This window comes from Saimiri boliviensis, chromosome 8 (assembly GCF_048565385.1).
Source record: "Saimiri boliviensis isolate mSaiBol1 chromosome 8, mSaiBol1.pri, whole genome shotgun sequence".
NCBI lineage: Eukaryota > Metazoa > Chordata > Mammalia > Primates > Cebidae > Saimiri > Saimiri boliviensis.
Genome location: NC_133456.1, coordinates 97,912,531 through 97,934,667, shown reverse-complemented (window position 1 = coordinate 97,934,667; position 22,137 = coordinate 97,912,531). Strand labels below are relative to the sequence as shown.

Below are 22,137 nucleotides of genomic sequence, written 5' to 3'. Positions count from 1 at the left end.
ACACCTGTTTTAGGTAGTGATCCCACTGGGTCATTATTTACACATAACAAGTTAGAATAAAAACAGTGGATTGTGTATTATTTTCCACAAGAAAAAAGACTGAGAAGCATCCTCATTTTCCATTCATTTCTTAAATAGTTATCCTTTACCCGAAGATATTACTTTCCAAGTGGGCTTTCTCCGGGGGTCACAGTTGAATATCCTCCAAAATTAAGCTAAATAGACTCCTGCTATTAATGGTATTGGGCATAGGTTAGGAGCAAAAGCAGCTCTCTTTCTCTATTTTTTTTTTTTTTTGGTCACCCAGGCTGGAGTGCAATGTTGCAATCTCAGCTCACTGCAACCTCCACCTCCCAGGTTCAAGCAATTCTCCTGCCTCAGCCTCCCAAGTAGCTGGGATTACAGGCACCTACCACTATACCCAGCTATTTTTTTTTTCTGTATTTTTAGTAGAGAAGGAGTTTCCCCATGTCAGTCAGGCTGGTCTCAAACTCCTGACCTCAGGTGATCCACCCACCTTGGCCTCCCAAAGTGCTGGGATTACAGGCATGAGCCACCATGCCTGGCCTCATCTCTCTTTTTTTTGAAGACAGGGTTTTGCTCTGTCACTCAGGCTGGACCTTAGTGGCATGATCATGGCTCAGTGCAGCTTCAACCTTCTGGGCTCAAATGATCCTCCCAACTTTGCCTTCTGAGTAGCTGGGACTACCAGCATATGCCACCACATCTGGCTAATTTTTTAATCTTTTGTAGAGACACAAGCCCCCTACGTTGCCCAGGCTGGTCTAGAACTCCTGAGTTCAAGCAATCCTATAGTCTCTGATTCTGAAATGGTTGGGATTACAGCATGACACAACACACCCCACTCAAAAGCATCTTTATTGTCATTTTGGTGTCATGTATACAGCAGAAAGAACTCATTTGATCTGTCCCAACCAAACAACCTAGAAAACAGGACTTAGATCAACACAAGCAAGCAGTTGCTAGTATGGCCTCTAATCATTTTAGAACTCCACAGATTACTTGGTGACTAATCCAGCCATTTCATTTTATAGAACCAGAAACTCAGATGCATAAAAGCTGAGGGACTTATTCAAGAGCACACAACCACCTAAGTACCAAGCTCTGCCCCAAACATGGCTTTGCCAAACGTGGCTGTTCACATTTCTTGGTCAAGAACTTCTGGATCCCTTCGAATATTTCCTCACCAAATCACTGGGGGCAGGACTTGGGGTTTCTGGATCCTCACCCTGGGGGGATGGCAAGTTTCCCTGTTTCTTCATCATGGAATTAATGGGTACCACTTTTTAAAAATATGCCTCTAGTGCATAATAAATGTAAATCGATCTTTATCTACCAGTGATCACAAATGACATATTTAGGCATATGCCCAGGTGTATGAGTAATTTAGAGCTTTCAAAGCTTGACACATGCCCCAAGGTGTAGATGCTACATCTGTTGCACAACCTTACAGCTTTTTAAAGATGCGTTTAAATATTCATAGGTATCTGAAAATTCATGTTTGTTTTTGAACTAAATTATTAATCAAGCTGTCAGCAAAAGAAATTTTTTACATTCACAAAGTGTAAACTTGAAACATGAAATAATCACATTATAGTTAAAGACTATGTTTGTAGTAATATAATCCCATGTAGTGTTTTTACACGGAGCTGCCAGTTACAACAACCATCTTATATTTCTGCATTTGCAATTAGAGGAATTGAAGGACACAGTAATAGCAAGTAAACATGCAACTTAGGGAAGCCACAGTTGATTATGGAGCTCAAGGCTGACGAGGTTATTATGAATAATTGGGCCTTGCTGTCTTGCAGCCTATGCAAGGATTTTTATATTACAATGAGTCACCGTTTTCTAGGGCCTTTCCCAAGCTTCAAAGTATGGCTACTTTGACTTCTTTTTTGCATTATTGGGGAAAGTCGAGAAGTAGTCACAAAATAAGAGAAATGAAAGGGAAGACTAGGAAGAAAAGGTCGTGATCATCCTTAATGGAAATCCAGTTGATAGAAAAAATGAAACCAGCACTTGAGAGAAGAGATGATCACTTTAAACACTAATAATTCTCAGTCAATATGTTGATATTTGTGAAAATTGTGATCTTGTTGATCCACAAGTTGTAGTACTGTTAGCCTGATCTTTTTTTTGTTTTTCTTTGAGACAAAATCTCCCTCTGTCACCCAGGTTGGAGGACAGTGGCGTGATCTCAGCTCACTGCAGTCATACCACCTGGGTTCAAACAATTCTTATGCCTCAGCCTTCTGAGTAGGAATACAGGTGTGCACCACCATGCCTGGCTAATTTTTATATTTTTAGCAGAGGTGGGGTTTCACTGTGTTGGCCAGGCTGGTCTTGAACTCCTAACCTCAAGTAATCTGCCCGCCTTGTCCTCCCAGAGTGCTGGGGTTACAAGCGTGAACCACTGCACCCAGCCTGATAGCCTAATGGTTTTTAAAAACTCTCATTTATCATATTTAAGTGGAAAAATCACTGATTCATAATTTGTCTGTAATTTCACTTTTCAGTTACTTTGATTTAATTATAAAAAATGAACTTAAAAATGTTCAAATGAAGTCAATGTTTTTATTTGGTGATGACAATAATGTTTATGCTATGTGAGGACATGCATGTCATTTCCAAAGAATTATTCTATTTCTTTGATTTTATGCATCAAATGCCTCAATTATATTTTATTTGAATGGCAGAAGAAATTTTCACCACCAGCATTATATAAGACAAAAAAAAAAAGTATCATGTAGATTTCAACTGACGACAATGACTTTAATCTTCTAAATTCAGAGACAAATTTCATTGCACATCCTTCAGTGTTTCTGAAATGCGAGCATGTTTGCTAAAGTTGCCTGTTTCATCATTGCGTTAGGTTCCTCATATTTTCCTTAAGGAAATGCTACAGAGAGTTCAGGTCAGAATATTGCGTTGTAAATGTTGCCACAGTAAATCCAATCCAGGCCTTTACTGTTGATTCATCTCGAATGCGTATGTTTCTAAAGTCATGATAAACCAGCTTCACGCATTTTAAATACCTCCAGAATCACAGTTAGCCTTTTCCCTGGCTCCCATGAGGTTTTCTCTTTTTTCAAATCCTCACCTGTGACTTCTTCCTCTCGCCCAATGGTGAGCTGCTTTAGCAAATCCCCACATCCTTACCTCTGTGAGTCTCCCCTTCATGTTAACCCAGCCCCCTTTAATGACAGGGGCTGCTGGCTCCCCCTGAAGCTGACTTCTAACAAGCTACTGGAGCAACTGTGCAAGCTTGGGCTAGTCATTGCTTCAAAGCAATTACTGGCGGGTATTTAAAGGAGAGAAACAAGAGTAGTTCAAGAATCCTCCACTTCAGTTAAAACAAAAACACGAGCCAGTAATTCCAGTGATTGGGTCAGCCCACTAAATGAGGCTGCACCTGGAGGAGAGGAATTCATCCTCCTGCACACATTTCTCTGAGCTAGCCGAGCTGGCATTGGAAGGAATCGCAGTGTAGACAGAGCCAACAGGGCCTTGGGTGGCCCTTCTGGTGATGAAAGCTGAACATGGAGAGAGAAGGACTCCGTAGACATTCATGTGGTCTTCAATAATTTTACGGTAGGCTCTGACCCTGTCTTTTGCTATGGTATCTTTTGGCTTTAAGAGCCGGGGTCAGAGAAAAAAGAAATTATCTGCTGCTGTTTCTTCACATCCAGCAATTCAATTTGTATATAGAAAAACTGCTTTCTAATCCACTGTGGAAGGAAAAAAGGCATGGTAAAGATATTAGTTTAGATCTTTGTGGTACTGCTTTTTCTTTTTTTTCTGGACTGAAGATACCTTTTCTTTCCCTTACCGAAAGCGTTTGAAGGCAAAAAAAAAAAAAAAAAAAAAAATGCTTTCATGTGTATTCATTAGATAAGAAGCAAACCAGGTGTTTGGGAAAAGTAAACAATTAAATATTTAAATATTAACCAAATCTCTTTGAATGTATTGTAAATATTGGAACTTTATTTTTTGTTTAAGTGTTAGCTTTTCATGTTCGGAATCTTGAAAGAAAGTTCATGCTCCCCGATATTTATGGGTGGGGAGCTGTACTAGAGGAATAACACTTTCCTCAGGAAGGAGGAAAGGAGAGAAAAGCTGAAGTCATTTTTCTTCTTCTTTTCCTTATTTATAATTGCCTATTTTATGGTCCCATAACTTTTGACTGGAGCATGGTCGATCGCCTTTGGATTGTCTGTCCATGTTATTTACCTGATCTTTAAGGGCAGCCTCAGGAAATGGCCAAAGTCAGGCTTCTTTCATCTGCCATAGTTATTGATGTTTTTGATTCCAGGAACATTCAAGACAGATCACTCCTCAAAGTGTACAACAAGGATCCCGCACATGCGTTTAATCACACACCAAAAACGATGAACGGAGACATGAGGGTAAGTGTTTCTGACCTGTTTGGAATTTTATTCAGTGAGTCAATGCCTTCTTCCTCTTGCTTGTACTCCTAATGTAATCATACTCTACAACCAAGTGTTGGGGGGGTGCTCCACACTCATCTCACCTAGGGGATCGTTATTTGTTCTTGGTAGAGAAGATTCCCTGGTTATTTAGGGCAAAAGGGATTAAAATAAGGCTTGACACATCCTAATTGATCTTTAAGCATGGAGTTATGTCCTCACTTTAAAATTCTGAAAATCTTCCTGTAAAAGGGTTCCTGGTCCATAATACATTAACCGGCTCAGATCTCTTGCATTTTTTTCTTCCAATAAACCAAACCTAACATACGGTCAGGCAAACGAGGTGCACAATTGCATGGAAAATCTATTCTTTTTCTTACATAAGCTCTTCCAAGTCCTAACATTCTAGTTCAATTTCTCACCTTCTAATTCAGGGGCTACCCTGGAAGAATTTTGTTGTTGTGCTGTCTTAAATATTATCAGATCTTCTCTGAACCATGTAGAGGGCATAATACAAAAATCTGCATGATTTGGGAACTAAAATTCTCTAGATTTAGATTGTCTCAGGAGATTATCTGAACATTCAAAGCATGCAGGGATGTTTTGAAGGAAAAGGAGAAACTGAAAAAGCAGATTTAAGATCACATTAATGCTGGTCCACTAGAAAGGGATTGAGTTTCTAAAAATAATGTTACATTCCTCTGTAACAAAAATGGGAGGTAAAAAGAAGATTAGCTTCTCAGCTGTACACCCCCTACACACATACACACAACTATCTCTCTTTCTCTCTCTCTTTCTCTCTCTCTCTTAGAAGACACTGTGCCATTTTTTTTCTACAGATTTGCACTTGGCTGGATGCTTAAGTTTAACTAGGAAAAAATAAATGATTACCTTTTATTGCTAAAGAAACCCAGACACTGTTCTGTCCTGGAGTTGCAGTTTTGCTTCTGAGTGAGGCTGTCCCTGCTCCTGATAGCATATATTAGTTTCCTGTTGCTGTTGTAATAAATTATGACAAATTCAGTGGCTTAAAAGAACACAGGTTTCCTCTCTTACAGTTCTAGAGTCTGTGGACTGACATAAGTCTCGCTGATCTGACATAAGGGGTTGCCAGCAAGTGTACATTCTTTTCTGGAGGCCCTAGAGAGAATTTTTTTTTTTCCCCTCAGCTTCTAGAGGCCACCGACATTTCTTGGTTTGCTGTCCTCTTCCTCCATCCTCAAACCCAGCAAGATAGCTTCCCTCTGCCCCTGCTTCCGTGGTCATATCTCTAACCCTCCTGCATCCACTGTTTTTCAGTTTGTTTGTTTTGAGACAGTCTCGCTCTGTCACCAGGCTGGAGTGCAGTGGCACAATCTCTACTCACTGCAACCTCCGCTTCCTGGGTTCGAGGATTCTCCTGCCTCTGTCTCCCAAGTATCTGGGACTAGACATGCGCACCATCACACCTAGCTAACTTTCGAATTTTTAGTAAAGACGGGGTTTTACCATGTTGGCCAAGATGGTTTCAATCTCTTGATCTCATCTGCCTGCCTCGGCCTCCCAAACTGCTGGGATTGTAGCCGTGAGCCACCACACCTAGCCAACTTTTAAAGACATTTTAAGGACTTTGAGCCTACCCGATACTCCAGAAAAATCTTTCAGGTTCAGCTGCTCAGCAACCTTTACTCTCCCTTTTCCATGTAACTTGATGTAGGTTTGGGGGGCTAGGATGCAGATATCTTTAGGGGACCATCATTCTGCTTTCTATATGGGGTAAATTTAGAACCATAAAAGAGGCCAGGAGATCTAGCTGGAAGTGCTGGGAGAAGGTCTGTGTCATTCTGGACTGGAATATGAGTGATGACATTGTGGGATCAGAGCCTGCACTTCTGGAGGGAAAGGCTGCTCACGTACTCAACTGCTGTTGTTTTTATGTCAGAAATGATGTGTGACTTGAATTGAAAGCTGTGTCACTACTTCAGAAATTCTAGGATTTTGAGGTTTCTTTCGCCAGTTACACTTTATATGTAAACCAGAGCCACATGGAGACAGAATGAGTCATGCCAATCGTGAAGCATGGACTAAATATTACAGCACCATTTGCCTTTTATTACTTTCTTATTCTCTTTTGCGGAGACATTCATCAATGTCTTTGCTCCTTGAATATCTGTTTTTGCTATGTCTAGTCTTCACACTGGAGTTCCATGGTGCTGAGAGTTCTGTTCCTGTCACATAGAGCCATTTCCACACAGGTTCCCCACAATCGCCTCTGAGAATCTTGTTTGTGGCTGGAAGGGCCCCTGTTTTAACCCTCCAGCAGCTCTGGTTCCTACGTAAGGACCAGCAGTGAGGACTGAGAGAATCAAATATTGACCACATGAGCAAAGCTGATCAGAAAGCAGAACATGTGCTATGGGTTTCTGCAGACTGCTTCTGTTTTTACTTGAAGATGAAACCCTGCTGATCCTTTTTTCTGGGTTACCCAGAACCTACTTTAAACACTCGTTTTGTGTGTGTCAGAAACTCAACCGTTGTCCCCAAATGAGAGGACAATAAATGTTTACCTTTTAACCAACAGAAAAGCTTTCATATTGCGATCCCGATTACTTAGAAATGAGAAGTGGAAAGCGATTTCAAACCCAGCAAGGTGTGATCATGCCTGCAGTTGGCGGAGTGGTTCTTGTTCACAGATTGCAGACGCTAAAAGGCATGGAATTCAGCTGCCCTCACCTTTTGGCTCTGCAGGTTGGAATTCTTTTTCCTTCCTTGATGAATGTGGTTGCATTGCCATGAAAGAGCAGGACGCTTTGCTGAGCCCTGCCTCTGGAGCCCAGCTGCACAACCTGCTGCCGATGGTGGAGAGCAGAAATAGAGAACAGAGCAAGGATCAATTGTTGTAGACTAAACCACGCTGCAGGGTGGAGTTAGGAAGCTCCATCCTCCCATATGTTTGCAATGGGAGCGTGGCCATGAAGGAATTCGACGCTAACTACTCACTCACATGAGTCAGTCACTGCAGTCCTGCCCCTGATGTCATCAGACCTCACTCACCAGCCTCTGGAGACAGCCTGGGACAGACCTCCCAGCTGCCTGCTTATGACCAGTCAACATGCATGTCATGAAAAACATCAGCTGGAACGAACAGAGGGACAGCAGCAGTCACACAGGAACTTCTCAGGGGCGTCTGAGACTTTCCTTAAGCAATGAATGTAATAGCTTGCCTTTGAAAGAAAAGACAAGGTAAAACTCTCCATCTAAAACAATCAGTCTTCCCAGAGCGGTTTTATGATTGGAAATGTGCTACTTAGAAAGCGTGCTAGACTAGGCCTCAGGGTGTGCGTGGAATGAACGCGTGGTGGGGAAAATATGTATCTAGATTTTCATCTAGCATCTAGCTGAGCATTTTTGAGGCTGATCTGTCTAAGGAGACTCGTGGTTCTTGGGTGGAACTCAGCACACCTGGCTCCTGTTTCTCTACCCACCACCCTGATCTATTTTCACTACATGGCTTTTGTTTCCTTACATCACATAGGAGCTTTGATAATTCAGTTCCCAAGGGACTGAGCTTACCATATGGAACAGGCCCTTTTGCAAAATTTATATATGTACTCACAGCGTTTTAAATTCACAAATGTACAACTCGAAGATGGAACCATTCCATTTCATGACTCTCAAAAAGTACACTTTTTTCCATACCAGCAGTTCATGGAAGGAATTGGACAATTGTCCTGCTTTCAGGGTGACTTGCTATTCACCAAAACTGGTGGCTTTTTCACAGTGTGGGGGCTTCTCCACCTTCTTCTGTGCTGCAAGACAGCTTTCCAAGATTCTCAGCTCACATCATTTAACACTCTCCCTCTTCTCTGCCTCCTTTGATTTCTCTTGCCTATCTTTGATTTTTACTTGTATATGGACAATTGCCAGATTGGCCCTGCCTCTTAAATTATTCCCTAAAACCCAAAGTAGTCGCTGCCTCCCAGACCTCTTCTACTGAGCTTTGTGTTTGACACCAATGCACAGTCTCCTTAGAAATCAGTGGTCTCCACGGCGCTGCTGTGTCTCAATTCCTTGTCTGCGTTCACAGACACCTCAGCCTCCTTCGTTCCCTGATTCTTCTTCCTCTTGCCTGTGTTCAAGCAGGCTTCTCTAGTTTTGGTTTTATTTGTTTTGTTTTGTTAAATATGCTCTTTTTTATCTGAACCTTTGCACTTGAGATTCTTAACACTTGTTTGACTATTACATCAATGTGACCACTGAAACCATATCCTGAGCTCTGCCATCTCTAGAATTCAAGACTCCAATGTTCAGCTTCTAAGTGTCTTCACATGAAGATTATTTCCACAGTTTCCAATGCATTCTGTTGAAAAAAGAATTCCTAATCTTTCTTCTGCTTTATTTATCTTTCTTGATTACCTTTTGAAGAATGGAGGGGCTATGACGGCATGTGTGTGTGTGTGTGTGCACAAGCACGTGGGCCTGTGTGTGTGCCATGCATATTTTGGAGAATGCGGGAGGAGGAATGTAACGTTGAGTTATCAGTGATTCTTCTCCTGCCTGACCCTTGTTTTTCCATGCGTCCAGCTGGTCACCAGAACTTATCCACTCCACTCTGCAAGGCCTCTTACAGGTGACCTTCCTGCCACTGCCTGTACCACTATTCTTACAATAGCTAACTTATTTGAGCACTTATTAAGCACTTTTGTGGGATTTTGGGGGGCCAGGGGAGGGAGTCTCTATCACCCAGCCTGGAGTGCAGTGGCACAACCTCAGCTCATTGCAACCTCTGTCTCCTGGATTCAAGCCATTCTCTCACCTCAGCTTCCTGAGTAGCTGGGATTACAGGCATGCGCACTACACCTGGCTAATTTTTGTATTTTTAGTAGAAATGAAGTTTCACCATGTTGGCCAGGCTTGTCTTGAACTCCTGACCTCAAGTGATCCACCTGTCTGAGCCTCCCAAAATGCTGGGGTTAAAGGCATGGGCCACCACACCCAGCCAGTAATTTTAATTATTTAATCCTCAAGATAATATTTTAAGGCAGGTCTTGCTATAAGCCCCCCTATTTACAGATGATGCAATAGCTCCTTATGTTAAGAGTTTTTCCAAGGCCACACAGCCAGAGAGTAGCAGAGCTGAGATTTAAGCCAAGACAGCATGGCTACTGAAATTAAAGCCTTCATTATTTCTCTACTGAGCCACCTAACAGTTTTTACTTCCCACAGCTCATTCTCCTGTTCCCTTTTTCCAAGCGTCTCAATTTCACTCTCCTTCTCTACATATCTGCCTTTTTTTTTTTTTTTTGAGACAGAGTCTTGCTCTGTCACCCAGGCTGTAGTGCAGTGGCGCAAATTTGGCTCACTGCAACCTCCGCCTCCCAGGTTCAAGCAATTCTCCTGCCTCAGCCTCCTGAGTAGCTGGGACTACAGGGTTTCACTGTTTTAACTAAGATGGTCTTGATCTCCTGACCTTGTGATCCTCCTGCCTCAGCCTCCCAAAGTGCTGGGATTACAGGCGTGAGCCACAACACCCGGCCCCATATCTGCCTTTCAAAAATTCTACCCATCTAACATATTCCAGGACAATTGTCTAATTTCTTCAGCAAATTGCTGGCCTGAGAAAATGTGGGAGGGAGCGTGGTTAGGTTTCTCGGGGCCTACTGTACTATAATAACAAAATGTGGCCTGCACACCATGTTCCAATTTTGATTAGAACAAAGCAACTGTAAAAGACATCTTTAAAACAATTTGGGAAATTTGAACACATGTTATGAATCAGAAGATATTAAGGGATAGCTGGCATAATGATAGGTTGGTGGTTATGTTTTAAAAGATGGAACATACTAAAGTATTTACAGGTTAAATGATATAGCAAATGGGTCTTGCTTTAAAATACTGCAGCAAACCAAGAACCAAAATAGGTAAAACGTAGAAAAAAGTCAGCTGCATGATGGAGGTACGTTTTATTGTCTTCTCTACTTTTTTTTGTTTCAAAATTTCCATAATAAAATGTTTCTTTACTTTCCTTTTTTTTTTTTTTTTGAGACAGAGTCTCACTCTGTTGCCCAGGTTGGAGTGCAGTGGTGCGATCTCAGCTCACTGTAACCTTTGCCTCCCGGGTTCAAGCAATTCTCCCTCTTCAGCCTCCCAAGTAGCTGGGATTACAGGAGCGCACCACCACTCCTGGCTGATTTTGGCATTTTTTAGTAGAGATGGGGTTTTGCCATGTTGGCCAGGCTGGTCTCAAACTCCTGACCTCAGGTGATCTGCCCACCTTGGCCCCCTAAAGTGCTGGGGTTACACATAGGAGCCACCATGCTTGGCCCATAATAAAATCTTTTACAAAATAATAAAAACTTGCTTTTAGATTCCAAATAAAAGACTACCTACTCCAGGAAACCTTTCACTAATGCTGTGTCAGAATTCATCTTTCCCTTTTAAGGGCATGTGGCATATTCGTTTTGTGTTATAGTCATTTAGCTGTGTGTCCATCTCATACAAAAGACTGTACATTATTCAGAGGCAAAAGTCATATTATGTGCTGGGTCATCTTCACATCCCTCCAAAAGCCAGTCATGGCATCTTAACTCTTGGTGAGTGCAGAGTAAACAATTGTTAAACAGAATTTACTGAGTCCCCTACTGATGGTTCCACAAATGCTATGTTATTCATTTTCTATCATTAATGAGGACCCACTGTAAAAATATCTCTCTGTTCTCCTCAGCAGAAATAGTTCTGCTTCTCCTGGTTTATTTTTATCATATGGACACTTTGAATCTTGTAAGTGATCATTTTCCCTCTTTGTGTTGCTACTCTAAAGCTTAGAATTAAATTTGTGGCCCACCCACAGCAAGAGTGCAGGCATTTGTGGCGTGTGTTTTGTGTGTTGGCTTCATTCCTGGACTCTCTTTTTAATTTTCCTACTTTCATCTTCCTTTTGTTACACATTCCACTTTGACTTCTTTTTGCTGCAAAACCGTAAAAATGTATGGGAACTCTATTAATTTCTTTGTGCAATCTATCGGGATATAAATAGTATTCATTCTCTACCATGGTTGTTCTAGATAGAAGATAGCAAACCTTTTTGTGTCTGCAGAGTAGGCAATGTGTTAAGTACTTTACATATTATTTAAATTAGTCAGTAACTCTGCAAAGGGGATATGTTGGCTTCATTTTCACAGGTGCTAAAACTGAAGCCAAAAAGGTCTTTCCCAAGCCACACATCTGATCAGTGTCAGACACTGGATTTGAACTTACTTCTTTCTGCTTCTTTATACACAGCTTGCAGCCTCCCTTCCTTGATATTTCCATTTAAGTTTTTCAAGTTTTGAAATGATGTTCCTACTAAGACTTTAGAACACGTAAAATATCCTTTATTAACATTTGTTTCATTTTGCATTTAATTTCATTACGCATCTATTTCATGGTATCTTTTTATATTTAATTTTGCTTCATTCTCTCCTCTTCTGAGCACACTGAAAAGATACCCATTAAAAAAAAAAAAGAAGAAGAAGAAAAGAAAAAGGAGTGAATTGCCTGTTTAGTACCTGTGTCTGCAGTGGCCACCGAACTCAGAGCACTTTTTTTTTTACCAGGCAGTGTTCTAGTTGAGAAGAAGTTTTGGGATTCAGGAAGTATCAAGTCATCCCACTGAAACAAAAGGATCCCACAAAAATGGAAGTTTCAGAAAACACTCTTAGGTGACTTCCTTTATCTGTTTGGAGTTCTTGACCCAGAAGTAATATCCCTTTCTCTCATGCAATGACAGTGGTTACAGTAGGAACACTTCTGAGGTACTTTCACCATACTGAGCAGTTTGCTTGTATTTACTTTATTTGATTTTCACAGCTATGCAAGGTGAGAGGGATTCTTACTGTCCTCCTGTTTCAGAGCTGGAAGCTGAGGCTTAGAGAGGTCAGTGAACTTGCTCAAAGCCACCCAGCTAAAGAGAAGTGGAGCTGAATTTAGAGCCAGGCAGGCCAACTCTAGAGTTGGCCTTTGTAATCACGCCTGTGGTCACTCCCATGCTTTCCCACCACTGTCTTCATCAACGTGTCCGTGAGTCATCTCCACATGTCCAGGGGCCACACATTTCTGAAGACCTAACCCAGAAACTACTCTTTTCATCAAGCCTCTCTCACTCTTCTCTTTCTAAACCTCCCCACTCACTGCCCCTTCTCGAAACTTCCATAGAACGTCACCACCCTGCCCGGCTCTCTTTGTGCACTCCCCTTTTCCCGCCTGCATTAAGTTATAGATGCACACATCTTAAGTGTCTTTTTCAGCGCTAAGCTTCTCCGGGACAGGGTATCCATTTCATTCATCTTTATGCTCCCTGTGGCGCTCACGGACAATGCCCTGCCCTGAGTAGATTCTCATTAAATGCCTAGGTAGAAAATGATACTTACTTCAACCCTTTTCTATCACAAACTTTCAGTTAGTGCCTTATCTACTAAGATCAATACAATGATTTGTAAATGTACATGTTTGAGGTTTATAGCACATTCCCTGATTTATCCCAGTATTGGCCACTGACCCAAATGAGAAACGAAAATGTTTGCCTTGCTCATGCCTGTAATCCCAGCATTCTCAGAGGCTGAGGCAGGTGGATCATGAGGTCAAGAGATCAAGACCATCCTGACCAATATGGTAAAACTCTGTCTTTACTTAAAATGCGAAAAATAACTGGGTGTGGTAGCGCACGCCTGTAGTCCCAACTACTTGGGAGGCTGAGGTAGGAGAATCACTTGAACTTGGGAGGAGGAGGTTGCAGTGAGCCGAGATCATGCCACTGCACTCCAGCCTGGTGACAGAGTGAGACTCTGTCTCAAAACAAAAAAAAGAATGCCTGCCTTTCCTCAGTCCATCAATATAATTTAATAGAAGTTAATAACCCTGAAGTTTAAGAATGACAATAAAGAAACAAATCTGCTTTGTCTGATTAAAATAAGCATTCATCAGAAACACACACTTACCTAACCTTTTGTGTGTGTGTTGGCGGGAGTGGACTTTTCAGGAGTTAAATCCACCTGTGGGAGAAAGTAAGCTAAATCTCTAGATAACAAATCTAAATAAGATAGATCTGGTTTTGCTGTGTTTATAATTCACTAGAACAAATCTTGCTTTTATTTTATTTTACTTTATTTTTATCTTATTTTGAAGACAGGGTCTTGCTCTGTCACCCAGACTGGAGTGCAGTGGCATAATCATAGCTCACTGCAGCCTCGACCTCCCTGGCTCAGGTGAGCCTTCTGCCTCAGCTCCCGATTAGCTGGAACTACAGGCACACACCACCATACTTGGCTTATTTTCTAAATTCCTTGTAGAGATAGGGTCTCCCTATGTTGCCCAGGCTGGCTTTGAATTCCTAGGCTCTGGTGATCCTTTCTCCATGAACTTCCAAAGTGTTGAGATTATAGGCATGAGCCACTGTGCCTGGCCCCTTGCTTTTAGATTGAGTTGATAGTCAGTATTTCAAATATCTCCAAACTTATAATGTGAGGGTGATGAATTTAGAACAGTTAACTTCATTACTGTAACTGTTTACTGAGTCACTCACTCAGCCATTGTGAGTCAGAGCCTTCATCTGGTCTCCGTTCTCATGCAAGAGATACGTTGGCAAAAAGCAGTAACGATACAGACAATAATCAATTAACTCAATCATCAATAATGATATAGACATCTAAAACTTTTCACATTAGTTCAGGTTGGGTGATATCCTTGCCTGTGTTCTATAATTCATGGAGTTAACACTGTGAAACTCATTTATGAGTGATATACCTAATGATCTATTTTTTATATTGTGTTTTTTCTGGAAGGCAAAAAGATGTCTGTTATGATTGATAAGGAAGGACTCTTATAGAAATGATTAGCCAGGCAAACACATTTGAATGCAGTGGCTATCCAGAACATGGTAGATATTTTCTTGTTCCCTCTCTGCTTCCAGTTATAAAGTCTTATTTTTTAAGAAGCAAGAAAAGGTAATATATGCACATCTGATATGCAGCTTCCAAGTGATACAAATCTCATCTTTCCTGCTGCGTGGCTGCTTGCTTTTCCTTGTACTATTTTTTTTATTTTTTGTCATTGAGAGGTTATGACAACATGAGCCATATTGTATTTATAAACATCACGTGTTTCCTTGATATGGCTTGCAGTTTCTGCCAGACAGAACACATGGAAGAAACATTTCTCGTTAGCTCAGCATTGGTTTTAGTTATGCTGATTTCCGGGACAGGAAAAATGCCTTCCTACTCAGAATTAACTTTCATAGAGTAGAAACAAAACCTCTGAATGTCCGTGAAATAGTTTTAACAAGAGTGGATACTGCTCCTTTAAACCACATATTTTGACTAAAAGCTTCCTTCTGTAAAAAACCCAAGCCTTGCATTTAGTCACCATGAAGACAGGCAAGGCTGAAAGCATTGGAGAGAGGGGTGGTTCCGAGGTCTCTGCAAGTCTAGAAAGTTTCTTCTAGAAGAGAAAAGCTCACCGAAAATGTAAGGTAAGGACTGTGCCTTTATAAGACATTTTCTTTAGAATTTTTTTGTCATGCTCTGGCACATTTATCTTTCATTAACTTGTCTTCTGTATTCAAGTTCACTGCAATAAAGAAATGCAATTTTAGGTTTTATTTTAACTTCTTGCACATTGCTTAGAAGAAAACCTCTCTTTGTCATTGACATCATTCTATTTTCGTAAAATCCACTTAAATTAAACTGAGCTGTCTTCAATCTATAAATCTTGTGGTCTAGTTTCTGGTTAACCTTATAATTTGGAAAAGGATTTAAAGTGCCAACATAGTTTGCTTTTACTGGTCTTGCTGATTTATGTGCTCTGTGACAGTTTTCAGTGTTTTCACGAGGATGTTGACTTGCATTCAGTTTCCGAGGCAAAGTCGATAATTTGAAGGCATAGTACAGATGAGGAGGGAAAATCATATGTGTCCTTTAACATTCCAGGGAAAAATTATTCAGTGGTTTTATCATTTGAAAATCACTTTAAATTTTAAAATAAAAATAGCCTTTATCCTGGTCTTGAAAAAATTTTAAAGAAATAGCAATTTAATCTGTATGAATCACATTAAGAACTTCTACAGTTTCTAACTAGCAAGCTTAATATAACAAGCCTGTTATATCAGGTTTAATGATGGCCCGAAAAAGTCTTTGACAGAAATCATGTTTACTTGAGATAACTATTCTGTCAACTCTTGCAATAGTTCAGTCACACTGTTTTGCATTGATTCCTTTTAAAGGAAGTTAATAAGGGCAATGTTCTTTTAAGTCAGTCTGTTTCCTTTCAAAAATACATGTGTTCATGAATTTGCTTATTCATATTCCTGTGGATATCTTTATCCCAGTTTATAGATGAGTTAATATACATAAGAAGTTATCCAATGTGGTTTACATAATATCTATTACTTTATTTCATCGTCATAATAACCCTATGGAATAGGTACTATTATACCCATTTTAAGATTGGAAAACCAAGGCTCAGAGAAGAAGATCACACACTAGTAAGTAGCAGAGCTGGGATTTAAATCCAGGCTGCCCGTCTTCCTTTTTAAGTCCTGGACAGCACAGCCTCCCTAGTAGCTGAGAGCTTCAGGTCTGTAATCAAATATAGATGACTTATCTAGAAAATAATAATAAATAAGTCATGTTTATGTGGCTTCAAGATAAACTATTTTGTACTTTTCTGGAATCTTCTTTTGTTTTAGATCTGTGGCATCCAAAACCTAGTATCACACCGGTTGTTTATCCAGGGACCTGGTTACAACTTACTCAGAGTGAAATGAAAACAGTGAAAAGATAGTGTAGAGATAGAGAAAAGCACTTTGGATAAACGACTCTTTCCTCTTTACTACACAGACCTTTCCTGCTTTCTTCTTTGCTACATAGGCTGTGTGGTCGTTAAAAAAAATGTTTCCATAGGACAGAGCAGGGAGCTTGTTTGTGAGCTTGATTTGGAAGCCAGAAAGTATCTTTGAATGGAGACTGGCTAACTGCCTGCCCACTGCCCCTTCAAGCTGTGGCAGAGCTCTCAGGAAGGGGAATGGGAAGAATGTTAAGGCTGAAGGTGGAGGGTTCTAAAGTTAGGGCAGCTGGCTCAGCTGCCTGAGAGCCTGAACTTCACCTTCAACATTGCTCTTCCCACCTCCTCCTGAAGATTGAGACATCAACACAGCAGCAAAAATATCCTGGTGATTTGTGATGCAAAGTAATTACTGCTAACAGCATCAACAGGGGATGCAGCTGCTCGCTACACAGGCTTCAGGATCAAGGCTTCCAGCTCCAGTTCAGCATAAAATCCAGGATTGGCGACACAACCAACACAACTCAAAGTTGATTGGAGCAGAACCGTCCTTCTCCCCAGCAGGTACTAGGGTGAGCTCCCGAAGAGTCCTGAGCCGCTGCTGCGTGGAGCGCACTTGAGTGGTTTTTGCCACATCCTTCTGCCCTTTGATATCCAAGCCGCATCCCTTTTCTTCGCTCTTATAAGAATAGATGTTAAGGCCGGGCGCGGTGGCTCAAGCCTGTAATCCCAGCACTTTGGGAGGCCGAGGCGGGTGGATCACGAGGTCGAGAGATCGAGACCATCCTGGTCAACATGGTGAAACCCCGTCTCTACTAAAAATACAAAAAAATTAGCTGGGCATGGTGGCTCGTGCCTGTAATTCCAGCTACTCAGGAGGCTGAGGCAGGAGAATTGCCTGAACCCAGGAGGCGGAGGTTGCGGTGAGCCGAGATCGCGCCATTGCACTCCAGCCTGGGTAACAAGAGCGAAACTCCGTCTCAAAAAAAAAAAAAACAAAACAAAACAAAAAAAAAAAAAAAAAAAAAAAAAAAGAATAGATGTTGGCAGAAATGGCCTTTGACTGGGGGTATATGTGCATTTTCAAGTTGCACCCCTTGTACCTACATGTTCACTTGCTGGGGTTTTGCTTTTCTGTGTTCTTTGTGGCTCCCCAGCAAGGCATCCCAAACCATACTAGGCTGTTCTCTACCGCATCAGTCTAAGCTCCCTAGGTCCGAGATCCTACCCCACAGAAGGCTTCCAGGGGATCATTCTTCTCTTGGTGCTTTTTCCAAAATTTCTCCAATGAGCATGTGTTACTTTTATATAAATTTGGGGTAGGCAGAAGAACATGCTAATCTTTTTTTTTTTTTTTAAGTGTTTTCAAGATACATTTTGGCTACTGTTAGCACATTTTCTCTCTGTCCTACTTTTTCTTGTGGGGTAGGTGATCTCTGCTTGCATGTGATTTGCAGGACTCATAGATACTCTGTCCACTTTTAAGGAACTAGAGCTGGCTACTGCAGATTTTTAACTGAGAAAACAACCCTGGCCTGCCTCACTGGTGCTCCCTCAGAAACAGCCCTGAAATTAATAATAATTTTTTTAAAGATAGTTAATGGGTACAGAAAAATCATTTAGAAAGAATGGATGAGGCTTGATATTTGCTAGCACAACAGAGTAACTATAGTGAAAAATAATTTGTCATTTTAAAATAACTAAAAGTGTAATTGGAATCTTTGCAACATAAAGGATAAATGCATGAGGTGATGGACACCCCATTTATCCTGATGTGATTGTTACACAGTGCATGCTGGTATCAAAATATCTCATGTAACCCATAAATATATACACCTGCTATATCAGAACAAAAATGAAAGAAAAGAAAGACACCTGACTTATTTGAAGTCATAAGGTTTTAGAAATAGAAAGAGGGTCGTAGGCATCATCTTTTGTAACCCATTTCCCTGAAACTTGAGACTCAGGAGGCCCGGGGTGGTTGGAGTGATGGGGTCAAGATCACAAAATAAAGCAGTGACAAAAATAGGGCTGGATTTCAAGTCACCATCCCCAAGACCAGACCCTTGTCTATATGCAGTGCCATTTAGCCTGTCTTCTGCTTTTGTTATCACCTGATCTGGATCTTATGAGGTCTGTCGTCTTGACTGATTTAGGAAAACACTGTCTATGTGACTTCTCTTAGCCATCTTTTGTGGTAGCTGAGTCTAGCCAGCTTTCACTTATCTTCTAGAAAGCAGGACAACTCTCTCTCTCTCTTCCGGATTATCTTACTGAAAGAGAATCAGAAATCCTGTAGTAAGGCCAGAGCTGATTAATTGGAAATACATGAGGCTGGGCTAAAAATAAATGGATTTTAAACTAACCAGATTTAGATTACCCAGTATTTTTTATGGAAGGAGAATAGGCCATCTTGTCAACTGCAAAATAGCAGCTGCTTCAAATTATGAGATACTTGGAATAAAGCAATATTGGCTCAAGAAGGTTGTACAGTATTATGGCATTATTTTAAAAAACAGCCTCTTTGCTGTGGCAAATAGCTCCTGTAGTTATGCTGTGTGAAATGTTAATGTATGACTCCTCACATTACTTTCGAAGTTGTTCATTACTTGGAACCAGTGATTTTAGTTGGCACCTAGAAAAACAGTTTGTAAATGGTAATAATTATATGATGTTGTTTTGAATGAATGTTGGAAAGACAGGTAGCACAAAGAACTTCAGAGTTAATATTCATTAACTCCTTAAGTCACAATTATAATTCTTAGTCACAACTAAGAGGAAAAAAGTCAATTTAAAATTGACTTAAAGGTAATTATTAAATAATTACTAGTACAGAAAGTATAAACATATAGCTAAAGTAATGATGGTATCTTGTTAATGCTTGAAGTTTAAAAACCAAGGCTTTAACGTGAAGCACAAATTGAGGTTTCAAGGAAGGGACAGGGTAAAACTTCATTTAAAAGCATGCAATTGGCAAAAAATGAACCATTTTGATGTCCAGATGAAATCTAATTCTTCTCTAAGAGTTCTCAAGACCATCAGCATCTTACTATTTGGCACAAAAGAAGAGCTACTCATTAAATTATTTTTTTAGCAGATTTACTTATTTAAAGTCTCTCCAGATAAAAGGTGTGACTACCCAGCTTGTCATTTAAGCTCAAGGACCTCTTTCCATTGTGCAGGTGACCCTAACTCACTCCATATTCCTGAAACACAGAAAGCGTGTTTGACTCGGTTGGTTGATCAACACATGTAATTGATTTCTTTCCTTTTTTTCTTTTCTTGTGACATCAAAGGTCATGCTTTGCCTTGTTCTGATTTCACTCTTTGAACCAGTTTCTTTTCATATACCCTTGATAGAGTGGGAAGAGTCATCAAAGAAAAACACAACAATAAGCAATCATACCAATGCCAACAAGAGGGCAATTCAGAAATTGCAGGGGCCTGATCTATAGGGTGCTTAAACTTCGATGCGTGATGTTCATGAAATGTAGCACCTCTGATGCATAGGATTGGTGGTCAGGGTCTGATAGCTTCATCTAGAATGAGCATCTAGTGCCAGTCCTTGCACTCACTTGCAAGGAAGGAGGACCAGAATAGAGCGTTCTGTAGATAGCTGACTGCTTGCAGTAGGGACTGGGGGATCATGATGGGTACATCATGGATGGATATCTGCAAAGTATATACCATTTTTCCTTGCCTTTAAAAGCAAATCTAAAAATATATTTTCTAGCAGCTGTGTAACTGCAAAAAAAAAAAAATCTGCTCCACTGCAACACAATTTACTCACCAGATATCTGCAGGGTTCAGACCTTAATGCTTCAGAAATTTGCTGCGGATTTTACTGTATATATTTAGACCAAGGAGCCTATTAGCTTGCAATCTGAGAGAACCTCTGCATTTTCATGAAAATGAGAAATGTGGCACTGTTGGCAACCTCCAGCTATAATTATGTTAATCTGACCATTTTAAGACTGAAATATGTTGTTTTAAAATGTTTCTGTGTTTTTATTATTCGTAACAATGATCTGAAGAAATTTACTAAAATGCTAATAAGTTTCTATTCAGTATCACTTTGAGACTAGAACATAAAAATGAGTCAGATGTGGAATTTTGATATTTTTAATTTTGGCACAGAATTTTTATCGACAGATACATACTCATATACATGGAGTATCTTAATATAAAAACTACCCAAATATAATTTTAAATATAGATACAGTGAGTATATGTGCAAAGCTGTCTCGGCAGATACGTGCAATAACAAAACATCTCTACATTTGCATTAAATTCCCAATTTTTGCTGTGCCAAAAATTAATTTTAAGCATTATTACAAGATAAATGTTTTTTCTATCAAGAACCATGCTAAAGCACCCAGATCCCTATTTTTAATATAAATGTGGGGACTAGAAAAGATAATGTAGTCGAAATCCTGAGAGCCTCTAAACACGCATCTTGAGCTGATTAGTTCAGCTTCTTCTTCACCAACCAAAACTTGCATCCTGGCCATAGACAAGTAATGACACAGATTCTCTTTTCATTCACAAAAGAAATGTTCCCCAGGTGGTAAGATGGGAATGATCCAGTGCTGAGATGCGGGTAATCACCCATCTCACAATGATCATAAATAATTGAAATGTGAGTCTATTTGTTGTTGTACCACTATTAAATGAATCAGGAGTCTTTTATGTAACCTGATTTGGGTTCAGAATGATCAATTAATTTGGAAATGGGAATGAGGAAAAGTACTTTTTTTTTTTTTTTTTTTTTTTTTTTTTTGTGACGAGTCTCCCTCTGTCTGTCACCCAGGCTGGAGTACAGTGGTGCAGTCTTGGCTCACTGCAACCTCTGCCTCCTGGGCACAAGTGATCCTCCCACCTTAGTTTCCCAAGTTGCTGGGACTAAGGGTATATGCCATCCCACCAGGCTAAATTTTGTATTTTTTGTAGAGGTGGGGTTTTACCATGTTGCTCAGGTTGGTCAAGAACTACTGAGCTCAAGCAATCCACCAGCCTTGGCCTCCCAAAGTGCTGGGACTACAGGCATAAGCCATCATGTCCAGCCTGGACCATTATTCTCAAAGATGGTATCTTTGGAATATAATACAGTAGAATTTTCTTACATTGGCTACATCCAGAGTCTTCATTATTTTGCCAGTTCTTGTACCTCAGAAAAGAATGCGTCATTCTTTTCATCCTCCTGTGAATATATTCAAATGAGTATTTTTTTGTTTTATTCGTTTTCTTCTGCCTCACAGCTCACTGAGTGAGCCCCTGAATGTTTGCTGATGATATTAGTAATCATGCGTGCATAGTGATACAACAGTGATGGAACTCATTAGGTAGTCACAGCACTAGAAGAGAAAGTGCAAGAAGGTTGTCCTGAACCAACTAGGTAGCCGAATCAAAGGCTCAGAGAACTTCAGTGTCAAGACTTCAGTCATGGTTATGAGACCAGAGCCAAGAAGAGACTTCCAGTGGGGAGAAACCAGGCCTTTGGAGTCATAGTCCGGTGCTCGCTCCACCACACCCCACTGCATTCCTCGAGATGATGGTGTGGGTGTGGATGAGTACTGATTGATGAGGAGGATTAAACCCTTTTTTCTGAGACAGAGTCTTGCTCTGTCACCCAGGCTGGAGTGCAATGGTGCCACCTCAGCTCACTCCAACCTCTGCCTCCCAGGTTCAAGTGATTCTCCTGCCTCAGTCTCCTGAGGAGCTGGGATTACAGGCGGCCCCCTACCAAACCCAGCTAATTTTTGTATTTTTGTAGACATGAGGTTTCGCCATGTTGACCAGGCTGGTCTCAAATTCCTCAAGTGATCCACCAGCCTGGGCCTCCAGAAGTGCTGAGATTATAGGCTTGAGCCACCAAAAAAAAAAAAAAAAAAAA

General features: G+C 40.6%; 1 protein-coding gene across 13 annotated transcripts in view; it reads left to right on the top strand.

The window, feature by feature from the left end:
* Window positions 1–22,137, top strand: part of KIAA1217 (KIAA1217 ortholog) — an 820,690-nt gene that overhangs the window by 706,270 nt on the left and 92,283 nt on the right. For 10 of the 13 annotated variants that reach the window (XM_074404924.1, XM_074404916.1, XM_074404923.1 and 7 more), the window contains one exon: window positions 4,337–4,430. In XM_074404924.1, coding sequence (XP_074261025.1) covers window positions 4,337–4,430 — 94 coding nt within the window. Of the gene's footprint in view, window positions 1–4,336; window positions 4,431–13,579; window positions 14,935–22,137 lie in introns of those variants that run through there. The other 3 variants (XM_039478638.2, XM_074404921.1, XM_010341226.3) reach the window with 2 other exon arrangements.